We start from the raw sequence: 9,943 nt of genomic DNA on the forward strand, positions 1-9,943 counted from the left end.
AAGGTTAGAGAATATACGTGAGGGTTTTGTCCTGCCCTGCTCTGTTTGCTCTGTTACGCGCTTGAAGATTAACATGGGGATGATGATGCACAACTTAAAATGGATACGATGCCCCCTCTTTAAACATGTACCTTCTCCTCATCCTCCTCATTCTTCCAAACAATACTCTGAAACCTCATCTCAACACACACACGAACAGGAGAAACCCCCTTCTCACATCATGCACAAATTTAATGTCAAGCACTTTACTCAGTACATTACTGTCCTCTGTAAATTGGGAAACACGAACAAGGCCTGGGACCTTTTACATTCGGCCATTACTCAACACTGTCCTCTCGATGCCGTATCCTTCACCGCGCTTTTGGGTGGCCTTGGAAACTCTGGTGATATCCCTCGAATCAACACCCTTCTTGTTGAAATGAAAGAGATGGAAATACATCCAGATGTTGTCACTTATACCACCCTTGTAAAGTCTTTGTGTAAATGGGATCGAATAGAGGAAGCACTTGGGGTTTTCCACAGAATAAGGCTCGTTCATTGTTTTCCTAATATTGTTACATACAACACCCTAATTGATGGGATATGTAAAAGAGGTAGAATAGTTGAAGCTCTTGTTTTATTTGCTGAGATGATACAAACTGACATTTCTCTTGATATTATTTCAGGCAATACCCTAATTAATGGTCTCTGCAAGGTGGGAAGGGAAGATGAAGCTCTAAGGTTGTTAGCTGGAATTAAAAATAGTTACTGCTCCCCAAATATTGTTACATACAACACCTTGATTGATGGTCTTTGCAAAGTAGAAAGAATAGATGAAGCTCTAGGATTAGTAGGTAAAATGTTACAAGACGGCCATTTTCTTAACCACTATACTTATAATAGTCTGATAAATGGCTTTTGCAAGGCTGGACAAACAGACAAAGCCTACAATCTGTTTGTACAAATGATGGAGTTTGGTCCTTTGCCCAATGTAGTGACATTTAATACAGTTATTGATGGATTGTGCAAAGATGGTAGGATGGACAAGGCTTGGGATTGTTTTCATAACATGACCAGAAGGGGTTTACAGCCGAACGTGATTACTTATAATTCTTTGATACGCAGCCTATGTGAATTGCATGAGGTGAAAAAGGCTCAAAAGTTGTTTAAAAATATGCTAAGCAAAAGCTGCTCCCCAGATGTTGTTACCTACAACATTCTAATTGGTGATTTATGTCAGAATAACAGGGCAAAGGAATTATTTTCACTTATTTTTGAGATGGAAAATAGGGGACATCTTCCTAATGTAATTACGTATAATACTCTAATCTGTGCATTTTGTAGAACGAGAGAAATGAACATGGTAGGAAAGGTTTTAGAAGAGATGGCGACAAGGGATTTGAAGTTTGATGAAGTGACATACAACAAAGTAATTGATGGCATGTGCAAGGCAGGAGATTTTTCTAGAGCATATTCACTCTTTAATAAGATGCTAGATGAAGGCTTGACTCCTAATGTAGTCACTTATACCTGTCTGATTGACGGCCATTGCAAAATTGGTGAAATGGAGAAGGCCTTTAAGTATTTTTTAAACATGAAAGTGATTGGTATTATTCCGGATGTTGTAACCTATAATACATTGATTGATTTTTTCTGCAAGGAAAACAAACTTGACATTGCTTTCTCAATGTTGTATGAGATGAGATCAAAGTATTTAGTTCCAAATGTTTTAATCTACAATACATTATTATCCACCTTCCGTGAAAGACATGACCTTGAAAAAACGTTTTGGGTGATGGATCAAATGAAGAAAGAAGGTTGTGCTCCAGGTGATTCAACTGTCCAGATACTTGACTGGCTAGTTGAAGTTGGTCAAATGCAAAAATTAAAGGACTTTGTAAATGATGATTCTTTTATTATTTCTAGGGCAAGGTAGTTCTCATGAAGAAAGAAGGTTGTGCTCCAGGTGATTCAACTGCCCGGACTGGTGGTTGAAGTTGGTCAAATGCAAAAAATTAAAGGACTTTGTAAATGATGATTCTTTTATTATTTCTAGGGCAAATCACTCTTGGATATATGTTTTCCCAGCTCTACAAATTGATATTTTTGCATTCATTTTAAATTAGTGTTATTTATGCATAGAGAAATCAGAAAGTTACTTTTGTAATGTTTGTTATAATTCTAGATATGATAGTTTGAATTGAAGTATAATTGAATTTTACCTTTTATTTTATTTTTTTCAATAAAAGTGGCATAGCCACTAAACTTTATTATATTATTTTAAATTGTTTTTACAACGGGTTCAAAAAAGGCATACCAGCAGGAAAGAACCTGCAAGAAAACCTCTGGTTGTCGCCTTGAGAAAAAAAACTATACTACCTGTAGTCACACAAATCTGTCCAGCTTAATTAAATAAATATTCACTATTTATTTGATTAAAAATCCACTTGCCATCAGTTAATTAAATTAATATTTAATTAATTTATTCCCAAACATTCTTCTATTAATTAAATAAATTATTTAGTTTATTTTAATTAATTCATTAAATCAAATTCCAATCAATTAAATAAATTAAATCTATTTATTTAATTAAATCCCCCTATTCTTCTTTTAAATAAATTAAATAAAAACATTTATTTAAATCATTATCCCCTCCCCCCACTTGCATTTTCCTACAAATGCAACTTGCACACATTTATTGAAATAAATGAATTTTTATTTTAAATAAAACCCTATTTTCCCTCACCCACCAAATCCAATTGCATTCCTAAATCCCCTTCTAGATTCTTCTAACCCCTTCCTAATTAGCCTAATCCATCCCCTAATTACTGTCACATTCCTAAGCAAAATGGAGTCACTTCTCAAAGACTTCAAAAAATCTTTGAAAAACATTTAATGCTTTGTGTGTTCAACAAATTAACCCTCAAAGTCTTCCAAGACCACTAATGGCTCTTACATGACCATTTATGGCTCTTACATAACCATTTATGGTTATTTCAAACTTGTCTCCCCAAACATTTATTGTTTTGACCATATTCATCCTTTTCACATTTGCACAAGAGTTTATCCATTGGATAAAAGCTTTATTCTTTGAATAAAGAGTTTATTCATTCAACTAACCTTGACTTTAACTCCCAAAGTCATGACAAGCATTTAATGCTTATTCCCTCTCCTCTCAACCTATCTCACATTGACACTTGTCATCCTGGGATTGGGTTGAAAGCCCTCACATGGATTTGAAATCATTCAATCCTGACCCTTGTTGAGATTACTCAATCTCAACCATCCATTGCTCCAATTTTTTCTATAAATAGAGCCCATTTCTTCATAATCCAGATCCTGAAAACTTGTATGCATTTAACCTATAGGCATTTTAGAGAGCATTTAGCATAGCAAACTCATGTATTGTCATTTTAGTTAAAATAAATCATTTTAGCATCAATAGCTTAATATTAACTTTTCATTTTACATTTAGAGAAAAATACTCAAATCTCAATCCTCCATAAGCATCCATAGTGCAAAAAGCTGCTGAGAGCTACACTATTTTGGAACTTGGAGAGGAGAGGAACAAGGGAGAAGGAGCTAAGAGCATGCTTAGAGGCATTTGGAGATGCCTCATCATATTTGCTTCTTTAGTTAAATATGCTTTCATGTTTTTAGCATCTCTTTTGATATGCCTATTTAGATTAGTTTTTGATTAACTAAGACTAACGATTTTCTGGTGTCTTGTGTTGTTTATCTCAGACTAACCTTGTCCATTTTGCAGAGCATCATTTGGTGAACCCGACGTGAATCCAAACACCAAAAAGATCATTATTTTTAATCAATAACATGTTTGAATGTTTAAAATGTCACATAGGTTGCGCTTTGGCACTATTGAACTCGTTCTAGCGCTATCGATACTTATGGTTTTAGCGCTATTGTTCTTACAATAGCGCTATTGTATCAAGTTCAGCGCTTTTGGAACTGTTTTGGCGCATTTGACATTGTTTTGGAGCTATTCACCCTGTTTCAGTGCTTTTGCCTCTCTGTCTTTCCCTTTCTTTTAGTGTGTTTGTGTTAAATAGCGCTTTTGTTCAAACACAGACTAGCGCTATTGTAACTGAACATTGTATAAAAGACCTTGTAACTGAAAAAATAAAAAAATTTAGGCTTGTGGAAGCCCCCCTTAGACATGGATTTTACTAACTAGTTATTGGTTGTGCAGGTTTAAAACTCACCATTAAAAATCACAAACTTTCTTTTGGTGCTTTAAAACTTGAACAAACAAACTTTCCTTATTTTCTAGTTAGGGTCACTTGTCTTTGGTGCATTAAAATTGAACAAAACAACATTTGCTTTCATTGCAAGTTAGGACTCATTTTCTTTTGGTGCTTAAAATCAACAACACAAATCTGATTTCCTTGTATCAAACTAAAGCATTTACAAATCCACACTTCAAATTTTGGTGCACATAAAATACATAATCCACTTGTGTTGATTTTTGCAAACGATTTTACTTCATACAAACGTGTTTTTCATTAAGTTGACCAGGATTTCCAAATTCTAGCTTACAACACATTTTGTCTTTGAAGTTAAAAGAACACCATGACTGTTGGAGCAACATCTCCAAATAGTTAGACCACATTGCGATGATGGGTTAAAAAGAACAAGTGTTTTTCATGCTTGGCACACTTGTGCAAAAAGTCAGTCGAGTGGTCCTACTTCTAACACACACTATCCTCTCCCTTGGCTTTCGTGGTCCTAGGTGCAAGAGAAAAGTGTTAGTAACACTCAAAATTTTATCTTTTTAAGAGAGGCCTGCCAAGAGACACATCACTCTTGGGAACGACCTCGTGGGGTAAATCCTTCGAGCCGCTATAGAAATCAGGTGAGAGCGAAAGCTGTAGCCTTGGGTATAGTTGTTCCTACAGTGTTACTGGCCGAAAGGACAAATAGGCCCCACCACTAGTTACAAGGCTCTTAAGTGAGTCACTGCAGAATGAACTTATGTCCAAAAACATCGAATATGACTAAACACCTTTAAGTAGTAGCCCACCCGTTCTATTGATTGAGGATATTTGTGATATAATTTAGTGCAAGAGCATAGATGGTTTTGCTCCCAAGATACTCACCATACATATTTCCTTGAGTAGAAACATAGATTTTCGAAAAGTCACTTGTGGCTTGATAAAAGTGGCGACTCCCCCATCATAGGGATCATCTATTTGTTACGCTCGTGCAAGACTTAGTATATCACATCCTTACTTGCCAAGGTAGGATTCATAAGGTATGTAGTACCAAAGTCAAAGAAATATCAAGATGTGGGCTAGATTTATCACAACTGGCCATTTGACCTTAGGGATAAAAAGTGTTTGAAGTGTGTTCGTTTTAAAGACCAAGTGCAAATTGAGCCGACTTCAGGCTTTTTGAAATACACCTTAAAAATACATCTAAAGGAAGGGTCATATACAAGTCCAAGGATTGGGTTGATCTAGACCCATACTCATTTGTGCCTTTGGGGGCAACATTTTTGTGTTTGTGTGTTTTCTTTGTTTTCTTGTCAAAAAATAAAAAATAAAAAAATAAAAAAAATCAGAAAATCACTTCCAAAAACAAAGTATTCATCCAACCAAACACATCAAAAACAAAGTGCAAACAACAAGAGTATCAAAACTTTATGACCATTCTTCACATCTTGCGAAAGAAGAAGCGTCATCATAATATCAACTTGAAAAGAAGACCATTAAGCTCAAAGGCTTTGATCAAAAGGAGGAAATTCTTCTATATAAATAAACAAATCTTTGTCTCTCATAGATTTTTTCTATGTCACATGCATCTCTACCTTCAAGGCAAAACAAACGAATTTGATTCAGAATCATTGAACTGCAGAGCTTTTATGCAATATAGAGCTCTAAGTTATCACAAAAACCAAGGAGGTAAGATTAATCCCAACTTTTTTCCAAACGTCTGTATCACATACAACACAGCTTGAGAAGCACCACCAACACCCGAAAGGGAAGAGGTAGAGTTTGTTCCATTTGTGACACAAAGTTTTTATTGAAGTTGAAAACATTTTCCACCCATTATCTTACTCATACATCATCACTTCATCATCAATCTGTTCCAACTCTCAAAACATAAAGAGGTTCTTGTCCCAAGTTCCCTTTTTAGATATTGCTTGAATCAAACGCATCACATCACCTTTTAGATTGTTTCTACATCTAGGATAAGCTCATCCTAAGAGACACATCTACGCAGGTTAAAACTAGTTCATGAGTGAATCCTCTCATTACTAGGTAGTTAAATCTGTAACACATCTCAGATTTCTCCACACCTTACCACATCGCACCTTATCAAAACAAACAAGCAATTCAAAGAAGGAATTTCGGTTACATCTACCTTAAAGTGCTAGAGATCTACATGCAACACAAATCACCAACCATCAATCTCTCATTTCATCAAAAACTTATCATCATTTTTTCACAACTTCAACAAAGACTCATAAGCAAAATGGCTAAACCCGATCACAGTCAAGGCAACGAGAAATAGAAATGGAAGAAGAAGAAGAGGAAAATCTCAATGAATTTCAAGAAGCACTTGGAAGAAATGCAAATGACGAAAACCCAAGTACTCCTACTCCTGCAACAATAGAAAGGGCTCAGCATAACCCTCTTTAACAGACTTTTTGATGAAATACTTAGGAGCAATGCAGATGCTCACTTCTTAAAGCTCGCTCAAGAAGGAGCAAAACTCCCCTTTGACTTTGATCTTGCCCAATTAAGACAAGCATCAGAAAGACAAAGTCACCATGAAGAGGAAAGAGGTAGAGATCCCATCAGATATAACATTCCTCGAGGTAACCCACCACCTCCTCCTCCAAATGAAATGGAGATGTTGCGGCAACAAGTCGAGAATCTCGCCCAACAACTTCATAGTGGTGTCAAGACTAACCAATTCTCACTCAATGACATATGTCCCTATCCTTTTGATAGGACTCTTTATATGCCACCCTTTCCACGAGGATTCAAAACACCCAAATTCAAAAAATATAGAGGAAAGGGAGATCCCCACGATCATGTCAGAGAATTTCATTCCGCTTATCTTGAAGTGGCATATGAAGACACCTACCTAATGCGCCTTTTTCCCCAAAGATTGGGAGGAACAACCACTTCATGGTTTTCCCGACTATCAGGTGGCATTAGAGCATTTGAGGAACTCATCCAAAAGTTCCTAGCTCATTACTCTCATAACATTGAACGCGACATCACCATGGCTGATCTGTGCAACACCAAACAAAAACCAGGTGAACTATTCTCAGTATTCCTACAACGATGGTGCCAAATGTCTAGCAGATGTTCTCTTCAGTTACCTGAACGAGAACTAGTGGAAATATTCATTTCCAACTTAAACGAAGAAATGGAAATTCACCTGGATGTCAAAGACACAAACTCTTTTAATGATATGATCACCAAGGGTTTGAAATGTGAAAGGGAACTCATCAAGAAAGGACTCATCAAAATCTATAATGAACCAAAGGATGGTCCTTGCCCATGCTTCAATAGTGATAAACCAAGCTTCTAGAACAAAAACAAGAATATCGTCAACGATGGGGTTGTGGATGCCAGGACTATACAAAATGCACAACCTGTGGTTCAGTTTGTAGGACAAAATCCTCCACCTCAGAATAACACAAATGTTCCTTCCAATCAAGGTCGCATCACATCTCATGATGAACCAAGACCTCGTCAGCAAAAATAGAAATGCACATACACTCCCTTAGGGGAACCCGTTGAAACAGTATTGCGATAACTCATTTCTCAAAATTTGGTCACTCTACCAAAAACATCAAACTATGAGCCTCAGGTCAAACTGACATAGTGGAGAGATACTGAACACTGTGATTTCCATCAAGGAAGAGGACACAAGACAAGTAATTGTCACTGATTAAAAGATCTTATTTAGGATCTTATTGATCGAGGAGAAATTGAAATTGAAGGACATGACCCAAAAACAACAAATAATGATCATCTAATGTTCAAAAATCCACTTCCATCACAAGATCAAAGGGGTCCTTCCACTTCCAGGAGAGGCACTGATACCACAGATTATACACAGGCTGCGTATAATTACATTGTAAATCATCTGTATGATGCCAGTGAACAAGTTGCAACTATAACCTTCAAAAATCCCAACTCAAATTGCAATGTTGTTACACGTCGTGGCAAGGTCACCATAAAGGTAGCTCCACAAGGCACCACCTCCATCCCAAAGCAGTATAATCTTGTGGAACAATTAGATAAAATGCCTACGCTTATATCCATTTTAGAGCTATTGTGCCTATCGCCATCTCATAAAACTATCCTGGATCAAGCCCTCCAAGAGGCATCAGTCCCTGCAAATCTGAATACAGACCAATTTCAAGCCATGGCTGGAAGTCTAAAGTCATCACCTTGTCTCACTTTTTCCGAAAGTGACAACTCTTCCTTCCAGCAACCTCATAATGCCTCGCTACACATCGAAGGATTTATTAACCAGCATAGGATCAAGCGAGTCTTGATAGATAATGGAGCAGGATTGAACATTTGTACACTACAGTTGGTCACAAAATTGGGATATGTGGTAGAATCAGTGGATCCTCGTAAGAAGATCACAATCAAAGCCTATGACGATGCAGAGCGTTCATCCAAAGGAGCTGTGGTACTACCAATCCGAGTGGGCCCTGTGGTAAAGCACATCATCTGTCAGGTTCTGGACCTTCCTCTGCCATACAATCTATTGTTAGGGAGACCTTGGATACATGCCATGCAAGCCGTTCCATCTACCTACCATCAATGTATCAAGTTCCCACATAACGGTGTAGAGATCACAATCCTGGGTGATGCAAATCCCTTTGCATATTGCCATAATATCAGCCATCAACCAGAGATTACCGTTCCTAACAATAGAGAAGCCATTTCTTCCACATCATATATAAGTCCCGCCTCTCTTACCAGTTCAAACACCACTATACCAAAGCAATAAAAGCTTAAGATGAAAGTAGCAGAGGAAGGTCGTGGGGAATACAACTTGAGACAACTCTTTTGTGTGGGACAAATACCCACTTCTCCTAGAACACATGGTAAACCACAGCAGGTACTCCAGCAACCACTAATCACGCCAACATGTGCTTTGATGCCTTTCATCCTTGGAAAGAGTCAAGAAGAAGAAACTCAAGATGAGGACTTAGCGGAGTGGATCTATAAAGATCCCATCACCACTGATATACCGCAAGTTAAACTTCCTGCGGATTAGTATGGCAAAGGTCTCCTCATTATGCAAAGAATGGGGTATGATGGTCAGAGTGCTTTAGGATATTGCAAACAAGGATGACATGAACCTCTACTGCCAGAATTAAAGCCCAAAGGTAATACAGGCCTAGGCTTTGAAAAAGAGATCTTTCCTAAACTCAAATTCAAAGGAAAACCCAACAAACCATTTTGTTAGCCTACTACCAAAAGGACACCTTTCATTATCAAAGCAACATCAAACACTATCACAACCACCCCACCGAGGCTCAGAATCCCAACACAACTATCACCAATGCCACTCATCCCACCAAACGAACCCATAATCTCATCCGTAGCACCCTTAGTAGTAGCAACTGTATCAAAACCCGCAACAACATCTATGGCACCAATAGTTCTAGCAGAAGCCACTGAGTCAACACTGTCGATACTCCCGGTACCATATTTTTTTATCCCCATCGACCCTCCTGTAGCACCAATCACTACAAAGGTACATCAACCAGTCACACCTGCAGTATTTAATCCAAAAGACATCCCAGTATGGTATAGTAATCGGATGCTGGAAAGTGACTCAGAGACTGACTCACATGAGTGGGAATTTGATTCTATACAGCTTAACACTTCAGATGAGGAAGATGCATCACTACCTCCACCACGCAAAGACATCCCTGTTTATGGAGAAGCACAGATAAAGACTA

The 9,943-nt window shown here is 37.6% G+C and overlaps 1 protein-coding gene across 1 annotated transcript; it reads left to right on the plus strand.

Moving 5' to 3' along the window:
- The first annotated feature begins 220 nt into the window (after positions 1–220).
- On the plus strand, positions 221–1,915 carry LOC131875808 (pentatricopeptide repeat-containing protein At5g64320, mitochondrial-like). Its single transcript, XM_059220487.1, has one exon. The coding sequence runs from the start codon at positions 221–223 to the stop codon at positions 1,913–1,915; it is 1,695 nt and encodes a 564-aa protein (XP_059076470.1).
- Positions 1,916–9,943: the final 8,028 nt, after the last annotated feature.

The sequence above is a fragment of the Cryptomeria japonica genome, chromosome 5 (assembly GCF_030272615.1).
Source record: "Cryptomeria japonica chromosome 5, Sugi_1.0, whole genome shotgun sequence".
NCBI classification, from domain to species: domain Eukaryota; kingdom Viridiplantae; phylum Streptophyta; class Pinopsida; order Cupressales; family Cupressaceae; genus Cryptomeria; species Cryptomeria japonica.

What these genes read in the sequence shown, in the direction of transcription:
- LOC131875808 (XM_059220487.1), top strand. Translation starts at nt 221, where the DNA reads ATGCACAAATTTAATGTCAAGCACTTTACTCAGTACATTACTGTCCTC.